At 41.1% G+C, this 26,760-nt stretch overlaps 1 protein-coding gene across 6 annotated transcripts; it reads right to left on the minus strand.

Annotated features, from left to right (window-relative positions):
- Nucleotides 1-346: 346 nt before the first annotated feature.
- EEF1AKMT2 (EEF1A lysine methyltransferase 2) lies at nucleotides 347-24,437 on the minus strand. 6 transcript variants are annotated; one of them, XM_047759933.1, is made up of 7 exons: nucleotides 24,273-24,410; nucleotides 22,318-22,383; nucleotides 21,741-21,855; nucleotides 8,481-8,588; nucleotides 6,425-6,487; nucleotides 5,852-6,068; nucleotides 347-905 (listed from the first exon to the last, which is right to left on the minus strand). In XM_047759933.1, exons 1-7 carry the CDS (start codon nucleotides 24,386-24,388, stop codon nucleotides 811-813), a joined length of 780 nt encoding a protein of 259 aa, XP_047615889.1. In that variant the 5' UTR covers nucleotides 24,389-24,410; the 3' UTR covers nucleotides 347-810. The 6 variants fall into 6 exon arrangements, with proteins under 6 accessions (XP_047615889.1, XP_047615892.1, XP_047615890.1 ...); XM_047759936.1 differs by lacking the exon at nucleotides 22,318-22,383 and having other exon boundaries at nucleotides 24,273-24,414; XM_047759934.1 differs by lacking the exon at nucleotides 6,425-6,487 and having other exon boundaries at nucleotides 5,852-6,083; nucleotides 24,273-24,407.
- Between the last annotated feature and the right edge of the window lie 2,323 nt (nucleotides 24,438-26,760).

The raw sequence follows: 26,760 nt of genomic DNA on the forward strand, positions 1-26,760 counted from the left end.
TACCTGGTTTTGTTTAGTTATATACATTAGGGCTGGAGGGTTTTCTCAGGTATTAAATTATTAAAAAAAAAAAAAAAACCACCATTCAGGAGTTCCCATTGTGGCTCAGCAGGTTAAGGACCCTACACTGTCTCTGAGGATCAATCCTGGCCTCGCTTAATGGGTTAAGGATCCAGCATTGCTGCCAGCTGCGGTGTAGGTCACAGATGTGGCTTAGATACAGTGCTGAGGCGGCCATGGCCTAGGAAGCAGCTGCACCTCCAACTGAATCCCCGGCCCAGGAACTTCCACATGCTGCAGGTGCAGCCATTAAAAAAAAAAAAAAAAACCACGCTTCAACCCAAAATATCATAACTATTATATTTAATAATAGTGTAACAAAACATTAAGAAAGTTAGTGGCTTATTATTCTGGTCCTGGAATAGTTTGGTCAAATCTTCATAAATAGCTATATTCAATTCAACTTTACAAAGGTGTAAAAATCAAGAATACATGCTTTCTGAAAATTCATTTACTGCTTTAAAGTTTGTTCACTGTTTAGTATTTACAGGAAATTGTTTTAAATCAGAAAGAAAAAAATTTACATCTCAAATATAAAAGAAAATTTTAAATTATTCTTGATCTCTAGAGCCCAACCACTGACATGCTCATGTCATGATTTTTTTTTTTTTTACCAACCCACTGTATCTATTCAACATGTGCATCCTGTGTACTTACTAACCCTTTATCTGCATCTGCATGTTCTATGTCAGGTTTACTTGGATGTGGAGCTTCTTAAAAAGGCAAACTGCACTTGTCCAACGAACAGTCTCACGTTTTCTGGAAAACCAGTGCTGCTACACTGTTCCCAGATCTGCCTCCAAAGGTGAACTTAGGTGTCGGCAGCTCTTCGAACAGCTCAAATCCTGTCAGACAAAATGAAAATACTTTTATTAGGGACTGAACCCCACAGTTAAGGGATACTTTGTTAACAAATGTACTTCTGAACGCTGTATAAAACTATGGGATTCCAAATTCTAAACGGTGACGAAATTTCACTTCAGATTTTCAATTCTTCTACACATGTACAATATGGATATACACCCAAAAACACCTTGAAATGAACAAGGAACAGACAACATCAAGTTGAAAAGGCTCTCTATCCATCCCCCACTCCCTCCACTTCCCATTTATCACCTCTCCACTCTGCATCTTCTTTAGCCTCCTTTACCATCAGGCTGTAGGAAGCAGCTATCATGCGTTGAGGTCTTACCATATATCAGGCATTGTTTTGAGTGCTTTATATGTAGTAACTCAATTAATCCATATCACACAAATAAAAACACTTAATACAGAAAGGTTAAATAATGTGGAAATAAAATGAAAAAATCCTGAAGTTCTCATCATGGTGCAGCAGAAACGAATCCGACTAGGAACCATGGGGTTTCGGGTTCAATTCCCGGCTCAGTGAGTTAAGGAGGTCACATTACCATGAGCTGTGGTGTAGGTGGTAGACGAGGCTCACATCCTATGTTGCTGTGGCTGTGGTGTAGGCCGGCAGCTGTAGCTCCACCTGACTCCTAGCCTGGGAACCTCCATATCCCGCAGGTGCAACACTAAAAAGCAAAATAAATAAGCAAAAAGTAAAAAATTAGGAGTTCCCGTCATGGCTCAGTGGTTAACGAATCTGACTAGGAACCATGAGGTTTCGGGTTCGATCCCTGGCCTCACTCAGTGGGTTAAGGATCCAGCATTGCCATGAGCTGTGGTGTAGGTCGCAGACGTGGCTCAGATCTGGCGTTGCTGTGGCTCTGGCACAGGCTGGCAGCTATAGCTCCAATTAGACCCCTAGCCTGGGAACCTCCATATGCCGCAGGCGCGGCCCTAGAAAATACAAAAAAATAAAAATAAATAAAAATGAAAAAATCCTGGAGGATGGTGGTAATGACTGCACGACAATGAGAATGTACTTAATGCCACAAAACTATACACTTAAAAATGGCTAAGAGGTAAATTCCGTATTATGTACATTTTACCACAATAAAAAAGAGCTTGGGAATTCCCTCGTGGCTCAGCAGGTTAAGAATCCAGTGGCACAGTTTCAATCCCTGGCCCAGGAACTTCCACATGCCATGGGTACGGCCAAAAAAAAAAAAATTTCTAATCAAAGATAAAGACCCAAATTGAACTGAACTTGCAAAGACAAGGAAGTAGTAACTTTCAAAGCAGAACAGGGTGGTTTTTATTTTTAATTACACGAATTCAAAAATCCTGGGTTCAGGACCAAGCTACCACTTACTAGGTGAAAGATATTCTGGTCAGTATACTTTAACCAGAATCTTCACTTTCCATACAAGAAAGTTACAGCTGTGAATGTCCCTAACTAACAGGTTTTTGCGAAAATCAAGATATGAAAATGTACTGTTCTCCTAAACTATAAAACAAAACGAAAATTTAATGTTTTTTTTTTTAAAATGAGAGGAGTTTTAAAAAAATAAGATACATAGTTAACTGAACTCTTAGTCAACCATGGCTTTTCCCTCAGTGATGAGACTATTACTTTGGGAGAATTTTTTTTCTTTTAGGGAGAAAGTATCTGTATTTTCTAAGTTTCCATGCCTTGAGCTTGAGCTCAAATAACTTAATAAACAGCAAAAATGCTTGAAAAGATACACATTACTCTACCAATTGGTCTTTTATACTGTTTCATAATTCATAGTCTTAATTAAAGTTCACCGATCTCAACAAATAATTAAATATTATATATTCCTTAAAATATTCATTAAAAACTGATCATAAGAAAGCTTCCAAAGAAGGTTAGGCTTTTTAAATAACACCATCTAATTTAGGGCTAAAAAACAGAGCCATTGTGGTGGGTACATGGGTATATACCCATATCTGTCTTCTGAAATTTTACATAAAATATATGTATATAGGCCGCACCCACAGCATATTTAGGTTCCCAGGCTAGGGGTCTAATCCGAGCTGTAGCTGCTGGCCTACACCAGAGACACAGCAACTCAGGATCCGAGCCGCATCTGAAACCTACACCACAGCTCACAGCAACACCGGATCCTTAACCCACTGAGCACGAGGCCAGGAATGGAATCCAAAACCTCATCATTCCTAGTCTGATTCGTTAACCACTGAGCCGTGATGGGAACTCCTGAAATTCTACATAAAATATTTCATAATAAAAAATTTTTTTTGTCTTTTGTCTTTTGTTGTTGTTGTTATAATAAAAATTTTCAAGAGAAAAAGGAGCTGTCTGTATGAATTTTCTGGGACTAATCTTTTAACTCCCTGGACTAACCCTTTAAATTTATTACATTTCAGTGGATAATACATAAAAGTATTAAAAAGTGGTTGTATACCAGAGATAGATAATGAATTATTTTAATCTATATGCCTATGTGTTGGGATCACTGGGTTTTTTTTCTGGCCACACCTGTGGCATGCAGAGGTTCCCAGGCCAGGGATCAAACTAGCACCACAGCAGTGACCCACGCCACAGCAGTGACAACAATGGATACTTAACCTACCGAGCCACCGAGGAACACCTGATGTTTTAAAATTTTTTTTCGTAATGAATATGGATTAGTCTTGTAGTAAGTTAGGTTGGGGGATTTTTTTAAATTCACTAGTTAAAAGACAGTCCTTGGATATCAAATTAGACTATCCTAGTATGTGGAAGATGACTAGGTAATCCTCACCAAAACAAATGAGAACACAACATATTTACATAGATCTAGCTATAAGGGAAAATAAAAGATTCATTTCAGTAGATTTATGAACATTCACATTTCAAATAAGGAAAGAAGCAAAGAACCTTTAAAAATTGGCAAAGTGGAGTTCTCGTCGTGGCGCAGTGGTTAACGAATCCAACTAGGAACCATGAGGTTGCGGGTTCGGTCCCTGCCCTTGCTCAGTGGGTTAACGATCCGGCGTTGCCGTGAGCTGTGGTGTAGGTTGCAGACGCGGCTCGGATCCCGCGTTGCTGTGGCTCTGGCGTAGGCCGGTGGCTACAGCTCCGATTCGACCCCTAGCCTGGGAACCTCCATATGCCGTGGGTGCGGCCCAAGAAATAGCAACAACAACAACAACAACAACAACAACAAAAGACAAAAAAAAAATTGGCAAAGTAAGCTTTATTCTATGCAAAAGGGATCTGACCATGGAAGCCAATCTTAAAAGCTAATCACAAGCCCCTCAGCAGGGATGTGTATCCTGTCAGTGTCTTGTATCTAACGCCAAAAACCACTGCTAAGAGAAGCATGCCTAGAAAATGTCTTCGATTGCATGTAATTATTTCTTTAACGTTTCCTGCTGTAACATTTCCCTTAAATTCTGCACTGAACTCTAAAACTGAACATAAGTTACCGAATGGACTTGGTGGTTCTCAGACACAGACACATTTTTAAGCACTCTTTACCAGGCTAAAGTCTGTTCCTCATTATCAAAGACAGACAAATATGTTTTTGTCTGGTGGTTCCAGGAGTAAAAGAGAACACCTGTATTTAAAAGCCAGGAAAGGAACTTGCCCTACACAGTGTAACTCTGAGCATTTATTAAAACTGTCAAGCTTCAGGAAGAAAGACTATTGATATGGGCCTCCAATAGTTCTAAAGGAAACAAATTTAACATAGAAGATAATAAAATTAATGACATGAAATAAAAGACAATAAATCACATATAATTCTTGTTTTCCAGAGGCAACAATAATGAAGCCACAAGCTCACATTTCAAGCCTCAAACACTTCAGGTTTTACATTATACAACCTGCCGAAGCCACTGAACGCACACAAAAGGACCTGCATTCTCCCTCCTCCTGCCTGTTCCCTTACTACCAAAAAGAAAACAAACTCGGAGATCAAGTGCACGCACTTTAGTCCTAAATTCATTTCCCGTTAGCACATGACAACTGCAGTTCAAAACTTAACCACGTGTTCAGCACCATATCATTTCTTAGCACTGCATTCTGAAAATTCCTCCTATTCCTTTAAAAAACTTAACAGGAATCTGAAATGGGTCTAAGGAAAAATCAAGCCAATACCTAGTTAAAGGTTCTCAAGGTACTTTCCCAGAAATGCCTGTGCACTGCATGAATAAAGGGACAGGTAAAATAACCTTTGAAACATGCCACAGAGCTCAAAGTATTTATAGAGCCTTGATTCTCACAAGATTCCACTTAGTAGACCCAGAAGTAATTATACTTTGCTAATGAGGCAAAAAAGGATCCTATCTTGACACTAAAACCTTGCAAAAAGTAGGGATTTCCTCACAAATTAATACGTAATACTTCTTCTATCAAGTTCCAACATTTAGTCTCTGTACAATGTTAATAAAGAATTGTTCTACATACACTGCAAACAAGAAGATAAATCCTAAATACCTAAAAGACAAGTAGGCAAGAGATAAAGTATCCATAAAATTAAAACCCTCATCATAAAAGACTTTAAAAACACTACTACCATCTGCATTACTACTGATTACGTTATTACTAATTGCCAGTACATCAGCACACGGAAGGCAGAAGCACAATGTATGTGCTTTCTTTGTTTGATTCTCCAAATAAGAGATTACACAGCTTAAATGAAGAACTGAATTTTTACAGGCTCATAGATTTTAGTACTTTACTACCAAGATTTCTTAGAAAATTTTTAAAAGGACTCTGGATCTCAACCAGTATTATTCTTCTGCTCTTTGCATATACAGTTCAAGGGACCACCACGGTTACTAATGAAGGAAAAAAGGAGGCAACTCCCGTAAATAGAAAAATTAAAACACTATAACATCAAGGGAAGAAAAAAAAACAATTTCAGTGCGTTAAACCTGAGGTGAGCACACATTTAAACAACATACAGCCATTTACCTTCACTGAATTCATTCAGCAACTCTTCCTTGGTCCAATTACAGGAGGTGATTAGAAAGAAGCCTTTCACGTTCAACGCCCTAGAGAGAGACTGCACATACTGCTTCCTCTTCTCAACCGCACTGTCAGGATGAAGGCTTATGGCATCGAAAGTCCCTTTGTCAATACAAACGTGAAATCCAGACAGCTTTGTGGAAGGATTCAAAAAGTCTTCTACCTGTATTAAAATTCTCTAGGTGAGAACCATTCATATACAACCATTACTGAATACAAGTGATAATCTGTAAAAAACCAATTAATTATGATGGCATTTTACATATGATAAACATATTTTCAACTTTATTGCTAACTCTTAGGTGCTTCATTCCAAGATCATTAAAGCTAAGATTAGTCAGCAAGACTGACAGTGTTTCCTAGACATTCCAAATCTCTACAAATTTGGAGACAAATGAAAGCCAGGTGTACTGCCTAATAATACCAGCACATAATGAAGCTCGTAAGCCTGGTTTATGAAAAAGTTATTTCTGTCGAAAAGCAGAATATTTGACATATTTTTTTAAATGATAAAAATACCTGGAACTTAAACAGGTCATTGGAAATAAAGTGACATGTAGCTGAAATCACTAGTTGTGTGACCTAAAGGAAACACAGTAAGTCAGTATTTCTTTGCCTTGACTCAGCAGCTTACAGAACAAGTAAGGGATACAATGAATGGCACAAAGCTTATGAAATTAAAGGACTGTTTAAACCACATTACTTAACTTTTCTTTTCTTTTTTTTTTTTTTTTTTTTTTTTTGCTTTTTAGGGCTACTATCGCGGCATATGGAGGTTCCCAGGTTAGGGGTCTAATTGGAGCTACAGCTGCTAGCCTATACCATGGCCACAGCAACGCAGGATCCGAGCTGCATCTGCGACCTACACCACAGCTCACGAAACACCGGATCCTTACTTAACCCACCAAGCAAGGCCTGGGATCAAACCCACGACCTCATGGTTCCTAGTCCCCTGCGCCACGACAGGAACTCCTGCAATTAATTTTATAAATATCATGCACTTCAGATTTTGAAAGTCATGAATCAGCATCTCATCCATTTTCAATAACTTACTGATACTATATTAGAGTATGAAATAGTGAGCTGTCTTAATTTTATAAAACATTCAAAATAATTTGCCAGTGTAAGTTCTGAAAAACTACTTTGAAACGGTACATTAGCAATTAGCTCATGATTATTCCTATCAACTTAATAAAATAATCATAAATAGTGCATTAACTAAAACGGTTTTATTGTTTGACTTAAAAACGTGTATTACATGTTTACATACATGTGAACATAGATTTCTCATCCCTGCCCCAAAATGTATTCATTGTATCTGAAGCAGAATATTACCACCATTCTTAAGAGTCAAGTTTGGAGAAGTTCCTATCCTAAACACCTATATGAATGTCCTCATTTACTCAACAATATTTCCTAGACACCTGTTATATGCAGGAACTTTTAGGCCCTGGAAATATAACTGCAAACAAAACAGAAAAGGTCCCTGTATGAGAATATATCTTAAATCCCCTAAAAGGAGAAGCAAACATAAATAAGCAAACCAAATTATTTCAGATAAAGTGCTATGAAGAAAATAAAAATACCAAAGACAGTAAGTGCTGGGAAGAGAACCGTTTTGGAAAAGGTAGTCAGAAAAGACCTCTTTAAGAAGGTGATATTTGAGCAGAGATCTGAATGATGAGAATGAGCCAAACAAGCTAAGATCTGGGGCAAGAACATTCTCGACAGAGAGCAGCAGGTACCAAGACTGGAGGAAAAACAAGGTTGACATGCATCAGGAGCAAGAAAAGCAAGCCAGTGGGACTGGCGTACTGGTGATAAGGAAAATGGTAAGAAACAAGGGGCTCTGTACGGCTGGGGGGGTGGGGGGTCAGATTCCATTCTGAATGCAATGGGGAAGCCCTTGAGGCTTATGAGCAAGGACATGACACAAGCAATTTACATTTTTAAAAATGACTCAGGCTGCCAGGTGGTAATGGAGAGCAGAGTGGAAATGGGAAGGCCAACTGCAGTCACCCAGGTCAGAAATGATGGGGGCCTAGACCGGGGGGCGGGGGGATTAAGGAAGAAAGCGAAAGTTTCATTTCAGACTAACCAAAAAACTATTAGCTATCCAAGTATAATTACAAAATATGCAGTATTTATATAATTCCTGAGAAGCCTAGGGTAGAAATAAAATTTAAGAAACATCATCTCCTCACAGATAACAGGACACAAAAATAAACTAAGTAATCTTTGGTGGCATCATACCGCTTTAGGCATTTACAACTTTTTAATCTAATTAATCCAAAGTTAGCTATTATTTGTGTGTATTTGCAAACAAGGGGGGGAGATGGAGAGAGAGAATGAAAAACACTTGCATACAATGAAGAAGAGACAATAACTTCCCCAAACTAACTAGACTGAAAATTTTAATACACTTACTTAAAAAGCATGATTTTCAATTATTTTTGATTGATCCTTAATTTGAGTTCAAAGATGTCAATAAATTAATATACTTCAGAAACATTTAAACTTTATAACTTTTACTATACATAAAAATAACAGCTACAGTAATATAAATAATAGTTACCTTCAACTTAATGTTAGATAAACCTTCTTTCTCTATAATACTTCCAGAAAGTCGTATTGCAGAGGGAGAGTAATCAATTCCAGTAATATTAGAGAAACCAGACTTTGCCTAAAGACAGAGAAATAATTTTATACTATAGTTTTTATAAGTTTTAAATAAGGTTTTACCAATGAATTATATTTTTTTAGGACTAGAACTGTTTCATTTTGTAATATATCAAATGACATGTACCTTCCAATAATCTAAAATGTTTAAATTTTATTGTAGAATCTTCGATAAATTAAGAGAATGTGACAATTCATTTGCTTTTGTGTGTGTGTGTGCGTGTGTGTGTGTCTTTTTAGGGCCACACTCTCCACATATGGAGGTTCCAGGCTAGGAGTCGAATCAGAGCTGTAGCTGCCAGTCTAGTCCACTGCCACAGCAAGGTGGGATCTGAGCCGTGTCTTCGACCACAGCTCACGTTAATGCCAGATCCTTAATCCACTGAGAGAGGCCAGGAATGGAACCTGTGTCCTCACGGATACTAGTCAGGTTCATTTCCACTGTGCCACAATGGGAACTCCTCATTTGCTTTTTTCATATTGGACTTCTTCAAAAGGAAATCCACTTTCTCAAAGACCATGAAAATACATATATCTGCCCTAAAGCAGAAAAATGTAGTATTAACTTCTGATGTGGATATGCCCTAAATCTGTCATAAATTTAACACAATTAAGTTATATGGATAAATTAAATGCATATGTAGTAAGTCCTTGATTTAAAAAAAGTTTCCTTCAGTGTAATTATAAATCATGCAATTCTCCACCAACCAGAGAATTATTAACTACCCTACATTTGTATAATGTTTTGAAATTTTTTTTTCCTTTTTAGGACCACACCTGTGGCATATGCGAGTTTGCAGGCTAAGGGCTGAATTGGAGCTGCAGCTGCTGGTTTATGCCACAGCAACAGCAACCCTGGATCAGAGTGGCATCTGCAACCTCCACCTGCGCTGGATCCTTAACCAACTGAGCAAGGCCAGGGGTCAAACCCATGTCTTCACAGATACTAGTCGGGTTCTTTATCGCTGAGCCACGATGGGAACTCCTCAGTTTTGAAATATTTCATGCATTCCAATATACCTTTTCAAAAAAACTGTGAGTTAAGTTGGGCAGGTATTAATACCCCCCAGGAGTTAAAGAAAGTTCATTGGACTTAAGCGTTTTGAGAGTAAAGCAGTCCAGGTGTTCACTGACCTTATGAACCCAACCAAGGGTGTATGGAGCCTGAGGCAAAAGCATGATGGCGCCTGGTCTTCACCCCTTCCTATGCTCAACACTGTTAGACCAATTCGGCTAAGGTAATTTCAAAGAAAACTGAGGAAGAAATGAAGCTGCAAAGTAGAGTGTAGCCTCAAATTCTCTTCCTGCTCTTCATCATTTATTAAATGGTTACTTCCTTCAAAACCACTTGACCTACTCCAACACCATCCAATAAGACTTACCTAGACTTTTCCACCAAGTGACTGATTCTTAAACTCAAGCAACACAATTATCATTTGGCAGAGCGTTTTGTTCCCTTTGCTCATTTTTAATTTTAGTCTTACGATTTACCCCTTCTTTGATGCCAACCTCCTAGTCTTTTAGTGATCTGAATCAACACGTTTCAGGATCTTCGTTTTCTCCCAGTTTCCCTCATTTCCTTTTCTATCAGACCTAGAATGTAGGATGATTCTATTAACTGACTCTTACCAGTTCCTTCTTCTCCCAGGACTATTTGTTCTTCCAAAAGAACTTATAAAAGTCATATATGGGAATTCCCATTGTGGTACAGCGGAAACGAATCTGACTGGTATCGATGAGGATACAAGTTCAATCCCTGGCCTCGCTTAGGGGGTCAGAGATTCGGCATTGCCTTGAGCTGTGGTGTAAGTTGAAGACATGGCTGAGATCCCATGTTGCTGTAGCTGTGGGGCAGGTTGGCAGCTGTAGCTTCGATTGGACCCCTAGCCTGGAACTTCCATATGCCATGGGTATGGCCCTAAAAAGCAAAAAGAAAAAAAAATCATATATCAATATTTTAGGTTTCTAGAACAAACATCCAGAACTAATACTACTGCCAACAATTTTCACATTCAATTTCTGGCACTCAGTGAGAAATAAGCAGACATCCAAAGAAATAATAAATAACCAAAAACCAAGGGGGGAAAACTTATACTAGAAAAAGACCCACAAGAGACCCAAATAAAAGAATAACCAGAAAAGGATTTTAAAACAACTAAATTAAATGACAATTTGAGAACTTTAACAGAAAACTGAAAACTTTAATAGAGAATCATATGATCATCTGATTAAAGTGCAGTTTAATTAAATTAAGAAACTCAAGAGTGTGCTGGAGAGCAGATTGGACACACACACAAAAAAATAGTGAAGCGGAAAAAAAGCCAGAAGAAAACACCACTGTTAAGCATAAAATGACAGAAGACTATGAAATTAAAAACAGGAAAAAATACAAATGACATAATATAGCATAGAGTATAAGATCTAAATATATATAATAGGAATCTTAGAAAAAGAGGAAATGAGAATGGGGCAGAAGAGAAAATGGTATATGATTGAGAACTTTTTAATACTGAAAAAGGATCCTAAGCAACAGACTCAAGAAGCACTATAACCCAAGGCATGATTAAAAACACAGATAGCACAGCACAGTATAATATATGTAATATACCTGATGAAATATATAACTTCTATACAAAGAGTATAATATATATGTTGAAAATTAAAAACAAAAATCTCAAAAGCATTCAGAAGGGGGGTGGAGGATTCAGGGACAGATGACCTTCAAAAGACCATGAATAAGAGTGACAGCTGACAATAGGTCATAGAGAACGGAAGCCAGAAAACAATGAAAGAAAAACACCAATCTGAAATTATATATATCTATCAGAAATGTAAGTGATCACTGAAAAAACACTGAAGATAAGCAATGGTTGTTAATACCACAAATACACAGAAAATGAAACAATGCCTGTCACATAGGCAAATATACACAACCACCTACTAAGTTTACTCATTTTATTTGTTGTTGTTGTTGTTGCTATTTCTTGGGCCGCTCCCACAGCATATGGAGGTTCCCAGGCTAGGGGTCGAATTGGAGCTGTAGCCACCGGCCTACGCCAGAGCCACAGCAATGTGGGATCCGAGCCACGTCTGCAACCTACACCACAGCTCACGGCAACGCCAGATCGTTAACCCACTGAGCGAGGGCAGGGACCGAACACGCAACCTCATGGTTCCTAGTCGGATTCGTTAACCACTGCGCCACGACGGGAACTCCAAGTTTACTCATTTTAAATCCAACTAGGAACCATGAAGTTGCCAGTTCAATCCCTGGCCTCGCTCAGTAGGTTAAGGATCTGGCATTGCCGTGAGCTGTGGTGTAGGTCAAAGACACAGCTTGGATCCTGCGTTGCTATGACTGTGGTGTAGACCAGCAGTTGTAGGTCCGAATCGACCCCTAGCCAGGGGAACCTCCACAAGCCATGAGTGCAGCCCTAAAAAGAAAAAAGAAAAAAAAAAAAAAGGAGTTCCCGTCGTGGCACAGTGGTTAACAAATCCGACTAGGAACCATGAGGTTGTGGGTTCAGTCCCTGCCCTTGCTCAGTGGGTGAACGATCCGGCGTTGCGTTGAGCTGTGGTGTAGGTTGCAGACGTGGCTCGGATCCCACATTGCTGTGGCTCAGGTGTAGGCCGGTGGCTACAGCTCCGATTAGATCCCTAGCCTGGGAACCTCCGTATGCCACGGGAGCGGCCCAAGAAATAGCAAAAAGACAAAAAACAAAAAAAAAAGTGAATTTGGTAAAAATCTGTGAAACAAAGGTAAACAAACTTTGTTTTTTTCCTCTTTTTAAGGAACAGAGCATAAATATTTCAGGCTTTGCCAGCCATGCAACCCGTCACAACTACTCTACCACTGTGGCACATAAGCAGCTATAGACAATATATAAATAAATGAATGCGGCTGTATTCTAATAATTTTTTTTTTTTTGGTCTTCTCTAGGGCCGCTCCCATGGCATATGGAGGTTCCCAGGCTAGGGATCTAATCAAAGCTGTAGTTACTGGCCTATGCCAGAGCCACAGCAACGCGGGATCGGAGCCGCCTCAGCAACCTACACCACAGCTCACGGCAACGCCGGATCGTTAACCCATGGAGCAAGGGCAGGGACCGAACCCGCAACCTCATGGTTCCCAGTCGGATTCGTTAACCACTGAGCCATGAGGGGAACTCTTCCAATAAATATTTGTAAAAACAAGGGAAGCCTAGATTTGATTCACGAACTGTGGTTTGCTGACCCTTATTCTAGATCTAACTTCTGACCTACAGAAAACAGAGAACAGAAAACATGTTAAATGATATTAGAGAGGTGCAATTAGAAAGTCCGCACTGTAGAAGATCATTTGGGACTAATAAATCACTTTCTACAACAAATAAATCACCAAGTTAAATTTTAAAAAGGTTAAATTAAAAGAGCCTTAGAAGGAGTTCCTGTTGTGGTGCAGAGGAAACAATTTGACTAGGATCTGTGAGGATGCAGGCTCAATCCCTGACCCCACTTAGTGGGTTATGGATCCAGTGTTGCCCTGAGCTGTGGTGCAGGTTGCAGACGAAACTCAGGTCTCACGTTGCTGTGGCTATGGTGTAGCCTGGCAGCTGTAGCTCCAATTCGACCCCTAGCCTGGGAACTTCCATATGCCACAAGTACAGTCCTAAAAAGGGGGGGGGGGAGGTCTTAGAGGACTATCAACCAACTCTAATATGTAGACTTAACAGCCGAATGGAAATGACGAAAGTAATTAAATTTGAAGACACAACAATACTAGTTATCAAGTCTGATCAACAGAGAGAAAGATAAATGGAAAAAAATGAACAGAGCTTCAGAGACCTGGGGAACAATACAAAAAGGCCTACCGTTGATATTTATAGACCCACAAAAGGAAAAAAGAATGTGATGAAGGAAAAAAAATGAAGACGTAAAGGTTGAAAACATCCCAAATTTGGCAAAACACATAAGCTCTCAGATTTAGAAAACTCAGTGAACTCCAGAAAGAATAAGCAGAAAGAAATCCAAGCAGTAGTACAACATAAATCAAACTAAAAGACAAAAGAAAAAACCTTGAAAGCATCCAGAAAAAGGATGCATTACTTACGGGAACACAACAATTCAGATGACTGTAGATTTCTCATAAAAACTATGGAGGGGGAGTTCCCATTGTGGCACAGTGGAAACAAATTCGACTAATATCCATGAGGATGCGGGTTTGATCCCTGGCCTTGCTCAATGGGTTGGGGATCCGGTGTTGCTGTGAGCTGTGGTCGCAGATGCACCTCGGATCTGGTGTTGCTATGGCTGTGGCGTGGGGGTCCAATTCAATCCCTAGCCTGGGAATTTCCATATGCCCCGAAAAGAAAAAGAAAAAGAAAAAACTATGGAGGACAGAAAGAAGGAACTTTTTTTTTTTTCTTTTGGCCAAAGCATTTGGTGGCTTCAGGTCCCAAACCAGAGACTGAATCTGGGCTATAGCAGTGAAAGCACTGAATCCCAACCACCAGGGAACTCTTGGAAGTGATACATTTTAAAGTACTGAAAGAATAACTATTTCAGGATTATATATTCAGCAAAAACAGCCCTCGGAATGAAGGTAAAGACATTATCAGATGATGGGACACTAAGCAAATTTCTTGCCAGGAAAGCTGCTATAAAATCATCCCCGAAGGAAGTTCTTGATACAGAAGGCAAACAGATAAACAAACTTGGAAGACCAGGAATAAAAAAAAAAGCTGTAAAAGCAAATATCTGCATCAACATAAATATTATTCTCCTTTGCAAGGAAATATTATAGCCATTATCCAACTGGATTTTCAATGTATATAAAGGTAATATAAAAAAATTAAATAAATAAAGGCAAAATCTAAGACAACGATGATATAAAGGAGGGAAGATTAAAAAAACTCCTATGTTGTCCATTGACAGAGGAATGGATAAAGAAGATGTGGTATGTATCTACAATGGAATATTACCCAGCCATAAAAAAGAATGAAATAATGCCATCTGCAGCAACATGGATAGACGCAGAGATTATCATAAGTGAAGTTAGTCAGACAGTGAAAGACAAACATCTTATGATATCAATTATATGGTGGAATCTAAAAAAAGGATAGAAGTGAACAGACTTTGAAAAACTTAGGGTGACGCAAGTGGACAGGCTGGTAGGGGGGATGGGCTGGGGGTTTGGTATTGGCATATGCACCCTGAGGTATGTGGAATTATTGGCCAATGAGGACCTGCTGTATAGCAAAAAGAACTCTACCCAATATTCTGTGATAATCTACATAGGAAAAGATTCTGAAAGAGAATGGATGGTGTACATGTATAAATGAATCACTGTTACAGAGTAGAAATTATCAAAACATTGTAAATCAGCTATATTTCAATAAAATTTAAAAATGAAAAAACCTATACTTTAATAAAAAAAAATATTTTTTCAAAAACCCATGTGTTAAGGTTTTCCACATTCCAACTGAAATAGTAAAACATTATTCTATGTAAACAATGTAATTATAATCTGTACAGCAATGACTAAAAAAGCCATACAAAGAGATACAGTCAAATCTTTATAGCAAATATTAGAAAAAATATACAAAGACATTTATACAAATAGATATATCTAATTAAAATGGAATACTAAAAAATGTTCAAATAAAACAAGATAAGCTGGAAAGGAGCAAGGGAAGAATGAAAAACAGAGGTAGGAGTTCCTGTCGTGGCGCAATGGTTAACGAATCCGACTAGGAACCATGAGGTTGCGGGTTCGGTCCCTGCCCTTGCTCAGTGGGTTAACGATCCGGCGTTGCCGTGAGCTGTGGTGTAGGTTGCAGACGTGGCTCGGATCCTGCGTTGCTGTGGCTCTGGCGTAGGCCAGTGGCTACAGCTCCGATTCGACCCCTAGCCTGGGAACCTCCATATGCCTCGGGAGCGGCCCAAAGAAATAACAAAAAGACAAAAAAAATAAAAATTAAAAATAAATAAATAAATAAAATAAAACAGAGGTAACGAAAAAATTATAAATAAAATGGAAGACCTAAAACCAAATATATCACTAATTACATTCAATATAAATGTTCTAAATAGATAGACATTATTAGAACAGTTAAAAAACATGACCCACTTATATGCTGGCTAAAAGAAATTCACTTTAAATATAATGATACAGGAGGTCCCATCGTGGTGTAGCAGAAACAAATCCAACTAGGCAACATTAGGTTACAGGTTCGACCCCTGGCCTCACTCAACTGGTCAAGGATCTGGCATTGCCGTGAGCTGTGGTGTAGGTAGCAGACAGGGCTCAGATCTGGCATTGCTGTGGCCATGGTGTAGGCCAGTGGTTACAGCTCCGATTAGAACCCTAGCCTGGGAACCTCCATATGCCACGGGTGTGTCCCTAAAAAGACAAAAATAAATAAATAAATAAATAAATATAATGATACAGGCTGGTTAAAACTGAAAGAATGGAAAAAGATATACTATGCAAAAATTCATTCTAAAAAACTAAACAGGAGTTCCCGTCATGGCTCAGTGGTTAATGAATCCGACTAGGAACCATGAGGTTGCAGGTTCAATCCCTAGCCTTGCTCAGTGGGTTAAGAATCCGGCATTGCCGTGAGCTGTGGTGTAGGTCGCAGACGCGGCTAGGATCCTGCATTGCTGTGGCTGTGGCATAGGCTGGCAGCTGTGGCTTCGATTAGACCCCTAGCCTGGGAACCTCCATATTCCACGGGAAGTGGCCATAGAAAAGGTAAAAAGACAAAATAAAAAAAAATAAAAATAAAAAAAATAAACAGCACACGCACAAGGATGGTTATTATCAAAAAGACAGATAACCAAAAGTATTGGTGCGAATATGGAAAAATTGAGACTTGCATACTATGTTCATGGAAATGTATAATGGTACAGCCTCTGTGAAAAGAGTCTACCGATTTCTCACAACATTAAATACCAAGTAACCATATGAACCAGGGTATATACCGAAGAGAAATGAAAACATATGTCCACACAAAAACTTGTATACGAATTTTCACAGCAGCATTTTCTATAATAGCCAAAAAGTAGAAAAAATTTTTTTGGCTACACCCATGGCATATGGAAGTTACTGGGCTAGAGAAAAATTCAAGCTGCAGCTGTGACCTAGGCCACCACTGTGGCAATGGGGAACCCTTAACCCACTGCACTGGGTTGGGGACCAAACCCATGCCATTGCAGCAACCCAAGGATCTTTAACCCACTGTGCCACAGCGGGAAATCTGCAGAAACAATTTAAGAGTTCCCATCGTGGCTCAGTGGTTAACGAATCCGACTAGGAACCATGAGGCTGTGGGTTCAATCTCTGGCCTTGCTCAGTGGGTTAACGATCCAGCATTGCTGTGAGGTGTGGTGTAGGTTGCAGACGCGGGTCGGATCCCATGTTGCTGTGGCTCTAGCGTAGGCTGGCGGCTACACCTCCGATTCAACCCCTGGCCTGGGAACCTCCATATGCTGTGGGAGTGGCCCAAGAAAAGGCAAAAAGACAAAAAAAAATGTTCTTCAACTGATGAGTGGATAAACAAAATGTGGTAAATCCATATAAGAGAATCTTAACTGGTCAAAAAAAGGAATAAAATATTTATACATGCTACAGTATGTATGAACTTTGAGAACGCTATATATTAAGTGAAAGAAGCCAGACACAAAAGACTGCATATTGTTGATTCCATTAATATGAAATGTCCAGAATAGACAAGCTCACAGAGACAAAATATAGATTAGGGACTGAAAGGAGTGGGGAATAAGAACTGAATGAAAATGAGAACAGTGTTTCTTCTTGGGGTGACAAAAATACTCACGAATTAAAAGAGTAGTGATGTTTGTACAAATTTGTGAATATAATAAAAACCATTCTAAAAGGATAGATTTTATAGTATATGGATTACATCTCAATTTTTTAAAAAAGCTTAAGTGGTTTTATCATTAGCATCAAAGTAAAATTCAAAACAAGGGAAACTGTCAGAGTTAAAGAGGAACATTATACAATAATAAATCACCAACACACACACACACACACACACACACGCACACACACTCCTAAATGTCTGTGCTCGAAATAAGAGAGCTTCGAAAATACATGTAGCAAAAACCGACAGAAATAGAAGTTAAAATAGACAAATCTACCAATATAGTCATACACTTCAACACTATCAGTAAGGTACAGATTTGAACACCATCAAAAAAAATAAATCTAGTTAACGTAGAAAATACTCTACCCAACAACAGTAGAATACACATTTTTTTCAAGTGTACATGAAACATTCACCAAGATGGATATATCCTGGATCATAAATTTTAACAAATTTAAAAGAATGAAAAATCATACAAAGTATGTTCGCTAACCATAATTGAATGGTTACTAGACTAGAAGTCAGTAACAGAAAAGGAAAAACCCCCAACATTTGAAAATTAAACAGAGAATTCTAAATAATCCATGAATCAAAGGAGAAAATTAGAAAGTATTTCATACTGAATGAAAATAAAAATACGACACATCAAAATTTGTAGTGGGAAGAAGCACTTGTAGAAAAATTCATAGCATTTATATCATTCAATGTTTATATTAGAAAAAAGGAAAGCCTCAAATCAATAAGGCTTAAGAAGCTAGAAAAAAAAGAGCAAAAATAAATTTAAAACAAAAAGAATGAAAAATAATGAAATTAAGAGCAGAACTGAATGAAATTGAAAACATAAACACAACAGATAAAGTCAATGAAAACAAAAGTTAGTTTTTATAAAAGACATAAAAATAATGAATCTCTAGCACCAGTATCAAAGAAAAAGAGAAGATACAAGTTATCAATACTAGGAATGAATAAGAGGATTTCACTATAGACCCCCAAGACATTAAAAGGACAAACAATAATACTGTGCAAAACTCTATACACACAAATTCAAAATGGACTAATTTCTCAAACACTACAAACCACGCAAATTCACTCAAATGAAGCAAGTAACCTAATTAGAACTGTGACTAATAAAGACTTTTTTTTTTCTTTTTAGAGCCACAGCTGCAACATACGGAAGTTCCCAGGCTAGGGGTCAAATCTGAGGTACAGCTGCCAGCTTACGCCACAGCCACAGCAACGCCAGATCCAAGCTGCATCCTCAACCTATGCTGCAGCTTTCAGCAACACTGGATCCTTAACCCACTGAGCGAAATCAGGGATCAAAACCACATCCTCACAGAGATCACATCAGGTTCTTACCCCACTGAGCCACTATGAGAACTCTATTAAATAATTTAATTCATATTTTAAAACTTCAGAAAATAAATCTCCAGATTAAAAGGTTTTTTCATTGTGAATTCCACCAAACATTCAAAAAGAAATAACACAAGTGCTACACAATAGCTTCAAAAAGGAGAGCTGGAGTTCCCGCTCTGGTGCAGTGGAAACGAATTCGACTAGGAACCATGAGGTTGAAGGTTTGATCCCTGGCCTCACTCAGTGGGTTAAGGATCCAGCTCTGCTGTGAGCTGTGGTGTGGCTTAACAGACGCAGCTTGGATCTGGTGTGGCTGTGGCTGTGGCGTAGGCTGGCAGCTGTAGCTCCGATTCAACCCCTAGCCTGGGAACCTCCATACATAGGCTGCAAGTGTGGCCCTAAAAAAAAAAAAAAAAAAAGAGAGAGTACTTTTCAACTCATAAGGCCGATCAATGCACTGGGGCCAACACCAAATAAAGATACTACAGAAGAGCAAGGAAAACTGCAAACCAATATCCTTCTAGGACACAGATGTAAAAGTTCTCAACAAAATATTAATAAATTTAATCTACCAATATATAAACAGAATTACAGTCCGTGACAAAAAGGGGCTTTTTCTACAAATGCAAAACTGGTTCAATATTTGAAAATCAACTAATATAACCCACCATGTTAACAATCTAAAGAAGAAAAACTCATGATTATATCCATGATGAAAAAAATTTTACTGGCTTTCCCGCTGTGGCGCAATGGGATTCAGTGGCACCTTGGAAGCACTGGGACGCAGGTCCGATCCCCAGCCTGGCACAGTGGACTAAGGATCCAGCATCGCTGCAGCTGCAGCTTAGGTTGAGACTGTGGCTCGGATGTGATCCCTGGCCCCAGGAACTCCATGTGCCTTGGGTCAGCCAAAAAAGAAGAAAAAAAATCTATTTTTTTTTTCTTACAAAATTCAACAATCATCCTATAAATACAAGGGAACTTCTTCCACCTGACAAAGGACAGCTAAAAAATTCTGTGGTTAACATCACAATTGGTGGTGAAAAAACAAAAACACTTCCCTTAAATGGGAATAAGCAAGAATGTATCTTCACCAATCCCAGCTAATATTGTACTGGAAGACCTATGTAGTGTAATCAGGTTGGAGGGGGGAGGCATATGAACTGTAAACAAAAAAATAAAACTGCCCCGATTCAAAAATGACGTGATTGTCGACACGGAAAACCCCAGGAAATCCTCCCAAAAACCTCCTACAACTAATAAAATGCAAGATTACAGTATTACACACACACAAATCAACCATATTTCTACCAATAAACAATAGGAATTTCAAAAAGCAGTACCTTTTAAAATACTCAAAAAAAAAGAAATACATAAGTCTAAAAGATATGCACAGATCAGCATGCTGAAAACTAAAAAATGCTGATGAAAGATAAGGAAGTCCAAAATAAATGGACTTTTATGTCCATTAAGTTCATGAATTGGAAGAATGTAGTAAAGATGTCGATTCTCTTGAAATTACACATTTAGCTCATTTCAATCAAACTTGGACTTTTTTTATAAGTATTTCCAAATGGACTCTTAAATTCATTTGGAAAAGTAAAGGAACTAGAAGAGGAGGTTACAGACCCAACGTTGTCTCCATAAAGATGCAGGTTCAATCCCTGGCCTCACTCAGTGGGCTAAGGATCCGGCATTGCCATGAACTGTGGTGTAGGTCACAAATGCGGCTCGGATCCTGTGTTGCTGTGGCTGTGGTGTAGGCTGGCAGCTCCCATTCGACTCCTAGCCGGGGAAGTTCCATATACTGCAAACGTGGCCCTAAAAAGAAAAAAAAAAAAAAACCTTCATGTCTTACAGACTGTTTCCACTTTTTGTTTCGGCCATGCCCACAGCACAGGCCAGGGATGAAACCTGTGCCCCAGCAGTGACACAGGTCACAGTGGTGACAATGCCAGATCCTTAACCCCCAGAGCCACCAAGGAACTCCTCCCGTTTCCGATTCTTGAAATTCTCTCTTTATACTGTACCCTCCTGCAGCACAATTTCCAGCCAACTTGGATATAGCTCCTCCAGGGTCCTTCCTAACCATCTTGACTCTCTTTCCTATACTCAGTACATCCAGCATCATACACATCAAGCTACAGCGTTAGCTATTTATGTCTATGTCAGCCTATCCTCTATTGCACGGTGAACAACTCAAGCAAACGGTCTAAATTTTCACATTGCCAGTGTCAAACGTATGGTTTGGCATGTGGCAGTCAGTTAATACATTTCACTGTTATGTATATGCCCTTACAAATTAAAACAGTCACAGCATTTAGGATGAGGCCTAAGTCTTACACTTCCTCTAGAGCACTTGACACAGCAATGAATACACTATAGGCATGTAGCAATGATGGTTTAGCTAGTACTAGAACCTGTTCCAAAACTCAGTTCCATGGACAAAATGCTTTTCAAACCATATGCAAAACACTCTTCAAACCATATGCTCACCTAAGAAAAGGGATTTATGTCCTACTGGGAGTGCAAAAAGTCATTTTCCTTTTATTTTATTTTATTTTAATTTTATTTTTTGTTTGTTTGTTTTTCAACCGCAGCTTTGAGCTAGAAGAAACCAACAGAGATCACCTAGTCAAAATATTTAGAAAAGAACTGAAGCCCAGGAAGGAAAAAAATATAAGTGGCTTGCTCAAGGTCAAGAATACAGCAAGAAGGGCCAAGCCTAGGACACAGATCCCCTGGCTTCTCATTCAGCACTTTTTCACTATCCAGGCAGCCTCCCTTTTGTACCATGTGACTTCTCAGGGTAAGTGGTATGACTGCTTTACTACTTTAGACTTAGATGGCTAGTATCCTTAACGGTAAGATTTTTTTCTTAATTTTATTTTAAAATTTGGCTCTAACACATGAATACAAAAAGTACCAACAAGTTCAACCAGGAAAACACCATTTCCAGTTCCAATATCAAGCACTGAAGCATCCAATGGAATCTTGTGTTTTTGCATCCACCTTATTAGTCGAGTCATACTTTCTTCTCCAAACCTATGAGAAACACAGAATCAGTTAATGAAGTAACAGAGGGATATAAAACAAAAGCTTCAACTATATTCCACTTAAGCAGCTTATTCAATATGCTCAATTAAGTCTTTTTTGAAAGTAAGAATATCCATAAGTGCTTAAGCTTCATCTCCACTATTATTTAGGAGAAAACATTCTTAAGAATAGAACAGAAGAGATAAGGTTGGTATGTAACTTTTTTGTTTTGACCATGCCCTCTGCCTGCAGATGTTCCCAGGCCAGGGATGGAACCTGCACCACAGCAGTGATCCAAGTCACAGCAGTGACAACACCTTAACCCACTAGGCCACCAGGGAACTCCAGTAATAACTGTTACTTATTAATGTTTCTCTGTATCAGTATTAACACTTGCACATGTTGGTGGCTCAAAACAGTGTTGTTTATTGAAAAAAGACAATGACAGTTCCACTACTTTCTCTGACTCACCAGATTTCTCCTGTATCTCCATATTCTTGGAAAGTTTGTAGTTCTCTCTCATACACAGCATCCCAACTATATAAATAATCAAATGCAAAGCAAATTACTGAATTAAACTGTACTATGAATGAAATGCATTTTTTTTTTCCTTTTTAGGGCTACACCTGTGGCATATGGAAGTTCCTGCACTAGGGGTCAGTTCAGAGCTGCAGCTGCCAGCCTGCATCACAGCCACAGCAATGTGGGATCTGAGCCCCATCTGAGACCTACGCCTTCACAGGGTCCTTAACCCACTGAGCAAGGTCAGGACTCGAACCCCCATCTTCATGGACACTATGTCAAGTTCCTAACCTACTAAGCCACAACGAGAATTGCTAAATACATATTTCTAATACATTACTGGGACAGTTATGACAGAAATTTAAAACATGATTACTGTTGATAAGTACATAGTATTCAATCTCTTAACATCCTTGCGTTAAAAGAATGAAAGATAGAATGTGTTTATACATGTAAAACACTTAAAACAATGCCTAACATTTAAAATGGTATGTTGTTGGAGTTCCCGTTGTGGCGCAGTGGTTAACAAATCCGACTAGGAACCATGAGGTTGTGGGTTCGGTCCCTGGCCTTGCTCAGTGGGTTAAGGATCCAGCGTTGCCGTGAGCTGTGGTGTAGGTTGCGGATGCGGCTCTGATCCCGCATTACTGTGGCTGTGGCGTAGGCCGGTGGCTACAGCTCCGATTCGACCCCTAGCCTGGGAACCTCCATATGCCGCGGGAGTGGCCCAAGAAACGGCAAAAAGACAAAAAAAAATAAAAATAAAATGGTATGTTGTTGGAGTTCCCCCCGTGGCACAGCGGAAATGGAACTGACTATTAACCATGAGGATGCTGGTTCGATCCCTGGCCTCACTCAGTGGGTTAAGGATTCAGCGCGGCCGTGAGCTGTGGTGTAGGCCACAGACTCGGCTCGCATCCCTCACTGCTGTGGCTGGGTGTAGGCCAGTGGCTACAGCTCCGATTCGACCCTTAGCCTGGGAACCACCATATGCCGAGGATGCAGCCCTAAGAAGACAACAACAACAAAAAATAAAATGGTATATTGTTTAAGCTTAAAAAACACAAAGAAGTATCTGTCCAAGGATCCCTCAGTCCCAAACACAAGTCCAAAAACTGACTGCAGAGGCATAGTGTCACTACAGCATATTTCAGTCTAAAACGTGCAGATTCAAAAATTTTCTACCAATTAGGTGTTACAAAGAAATTCACCAAAGATAAACTTAAAACTTAACCTTCAAGCAGAGCTTAAGACGTACTCTTACTCCTTTGAAATAAGACTTTACTTTTTTCCCTCCAACGGGCTTCTCTTCCTACTTCATCTCTCTAGAATCCCCCCAAGTTACCTCTCACCATTGCCTTTTCCCACCGTCATGCATTCACCCGTCTACTAACCCATTAAATAATTACTGAGCGTCCTTCTCGGGTCAGGTCACTTTCTCCCAGCCCGAGATATGCCCACTGTCCTCTCTCTCCTTCCTCAGGCCATCCCCCCACTCCCCACTCTTCCAGCCTCCGTGTCCCTGCCCTCGTCCCCTTAACCTTTTCAGCCCCCTTGGCTGCGCAGTTCCCCCCCGGTCTCCAACCGTCGCCCACCAGCCCGAATCGCCAGGCCGGCTCCCTCTCCCTTTCCCCAGGCTGGCCCCAAAGATCCAAGACCCCTAAAAAGCCTCCCCAAGAGCTCAGAGTCCATACGGCACCCCACGAAGCCCGCAGACGTCAACTCCTGAAGTGCCTCCTGACCCACGCAGCGCGGCCCCTCGGGAGTCCAGCCCTGGCACCCCCGGGCCCTCGCCCGAGGCGGCCCTTCGGCTCCTCTCGCCACGCCCCCCCGGGCTCTCCCCGTCCTCCGCGGCCCCATCCAGACAGCGCCGCTCACCCTCCCCTGCCCTGCGCCACACTCACTGCTCTCGGGTCCCCAGCGCCGACGGGGCAAAGCCATCCCCTCCGGGACTGCCCCCCGGGGACCGCGCTGATGCCCCATCGCCGCCACCGCCGCCGCCGTCCGCGCCCTCGCTCATTGCGCTCCGCGCCCCGGACGGCCGTTGGGACCGCCATAGAGACGAGGCGCGGGCAGAGCGGACGGGCGGGCTGGCGCCTCTAGGAGGCGGGAGGCCGCCCTCTCTACTGCTCCCGGCCCCCGCGGGGGTCGGCCGTCCTTCCGCGCCTTTCCCAGCGCCGCCGGGGTCTAGAGTGCCAGGTCTCAATCCCAGGCGTGGGCGGGGCGGGGCCTCGCCTTGGTCCCCACTCTCACTCCAGCCGGCGTCAGGTGCACCCCGTTCCTTGAGGTGCCCGCCTAAACGCTACTGTATTTGGGGCGCGCCGGGGGTCGGGGGGGGGGTGTTGTTTGTAAGGGGCCACTCCAAGCATTGCGTTTTGGAGAAAAGCTGGCGGTGGGGGAGCCATACCGAATACCTAATCCGACACTGCTCCCCCCAAAGGTGCAAATCACCTCCTCTCTCCACGTCGTGGGCAAATCTGAAGAATGGGTGGGACAGTCCGTCGCATTATTTGGCTTTCCGGTCAAAGGCGAATTCCATTTGCGGCTGGCATCCTGCCTCGAAAACAGCACTCTGGCCTCTTCTGACTTGACGTCACTCGTGGACAAGGGAATTTTTGCCTGGTGAAATGAATGCTCTAGACACCCGCCCCACTCCCGCCTCTCATAAGTAGGCCAGTCATGGGTATCAGAGTGCTTAGTGAAGAAAGAACTCTGAGGGTCAAGATGCCTGTCTCAGCTCTGCCCCTAACCAGGCATCCAGCCCTACCCAAGAGGCTTAGGCCTCACTTGTGTGTGCCTCGATTTCTTCACCTGCACCTCGCTGCACCTGCACTGGTGACTGCTTCCCACCAGTGAACCTGAGAGGTATCTGCTTTTTGGTGGGACTGATACTGGAAGTTCGGTAGCATAATCCCAGGGGTCTTAGGGGCCAAAGGTCTGAGGGGAACTTCTGTAGCAGCAAAGACATACTGGTAGTTCAAAGTCCTAGGCAAGACTCTCAAAGGGCCCTAACTAGGCTGCCTTCCAACCAAAACCATGTTTCCTAGGCCACGTTTCTGTTGACATAGCAGAGAGAAGCCCAGTAACAAGTCCCTGGAGGTAAGCGGCATCAACAGTTGCCTTTCCAGCTCATGGAAATCCCGATTCGGACTGCATGTGCATCTCCTCTGATGCAAGACGTTCCAAGATCTTCAGGCAACCGCTGATGATAGAATATGGTAAAAGACAGATGGGAGCCTATGTCCATAGCGAGTAAAGAACTCGAGAAAGTGCGTAAGTAACCTTATTACAGAGAAATAAAACCACCCGATGCCACAGTCAATTAGTGCTGCCCTGAGTGAATGGTTGTGATCTTTCCTAGACGCGCTGCTAGAGAGAATAGGCTGGAATGTGACTGAGTGCGTCTTATAAAAGTGTTAGGTTCTAATTAAGAAGCACCCATGAAAGATAAGGCTGTCTTCAATCTGATGTCTTGCCAACACTTAAGATGTTTTTGCTGTGTGTGACAAACGCTATAAACAGTTGTTGGTATGGAGCCCTGGAAAAAAACCACGGTTTATACAGAATTCCTTCTCTGGCTCCAGGATTCCTCTGGCTGTTTAGTCCTGAAGGCTGTGTGGGGCACCATCTCTGATCTCCCAGGGCAACAGATTCTTGGTTGGGGTGGAGAAACTCTATCCCAGCAGAGCTGCCCATCACCAGGGAGAAGCTGGAATGTGCCAAGGAACACGGTCCCTCCCACTCGGTGCCCATTACATGAGTCAAGGGGGAAGCACTGAGAGTACACTGGGTTGCCTGTCTCCCTCTCACTCCACCAATCCCTGCAGCCCGGAACCCTGCGCACCTACAACTTCTCTGAAACTGTGCTTTTGGGAGTTCTCAGCCGCTTCCCAATTGGCAAAATGACAGTCAAGTTCCAGGCAATCCCAGTTAGGGTCATAATGGAAGCATCCTCTGAAAAGGTAGCATGGAGTGAAAACCTAAAAGAGTTTGTCACAAGTTGTGTTCCTGGGGAGCAGAGTGTAAGACCAAGCAGGAGGAAGTTTATTAGGGTGTGCTCTCAAGATCCCCACCTACTGGGGAAGGGAGAGAAGCAGGGTTAGACAGAGGAAGTACTTAGACTGGGGTATGGTTACAACAGAGCCTCAGCTAACACCCTCTCCCCTGACAGAGCCCTGGGAAGCCAGAGTGATCCTTTGGAATTTTGAAGTTTGATTGAAGGAGCTGGGTCTTTATTCATCGGCATTGACCAGGCATTGAATGACTGTTTGCTCAGAACAGGAGAATTGATCTTGGGTGATTAGACTCTTCCTCTAAAGGTAATTCCAAACGCCCCTACAGCTGGGATAATAACTCAATCAGTCCCGCACGGGGCTGTCTGGGTCCCACGTC

Source organism: Phacochoerus africanus, chromosome 15 (assembly GCF_016906955.1).
Source record: "Phacochoerus africanus isolate WHEZ1 chromosome 15, ROS_Pafr_v1, whole genome shotgun sequence".
NCBI classification, from domain to species: Eukaryota; Metazoa; Chordata; class Mammalia; order Artiodactyla; family Suidae; genus Phacochoerus; species Phacochoerus africanus.

Bases quoted from the DNA above. Each gene is read 5' to 3' on its own strand.
- EEF1AKMT2 (XM_047759933.1), bottom strand. From the start codon at position 24,388: ATGAGCGAGGGCGCGGACGGCGGCGGCGGTGGCGGCGATGGGGCATCA. The intron at 21,856-22,317 runs GTGAGTCAGAGA...TGTTTCTCATAG, and splicing joins GGAGATACAGGAGAAATCTG to GTTTGGAGAAGAAAGTATGA. The intron at 6,488-8,480 runs GTAACTATTATT...TGTTTCCTTTAG, and splicing joins TATCTAACATTAAGTTGAAG to GTCACACAACTAGTGATTTC.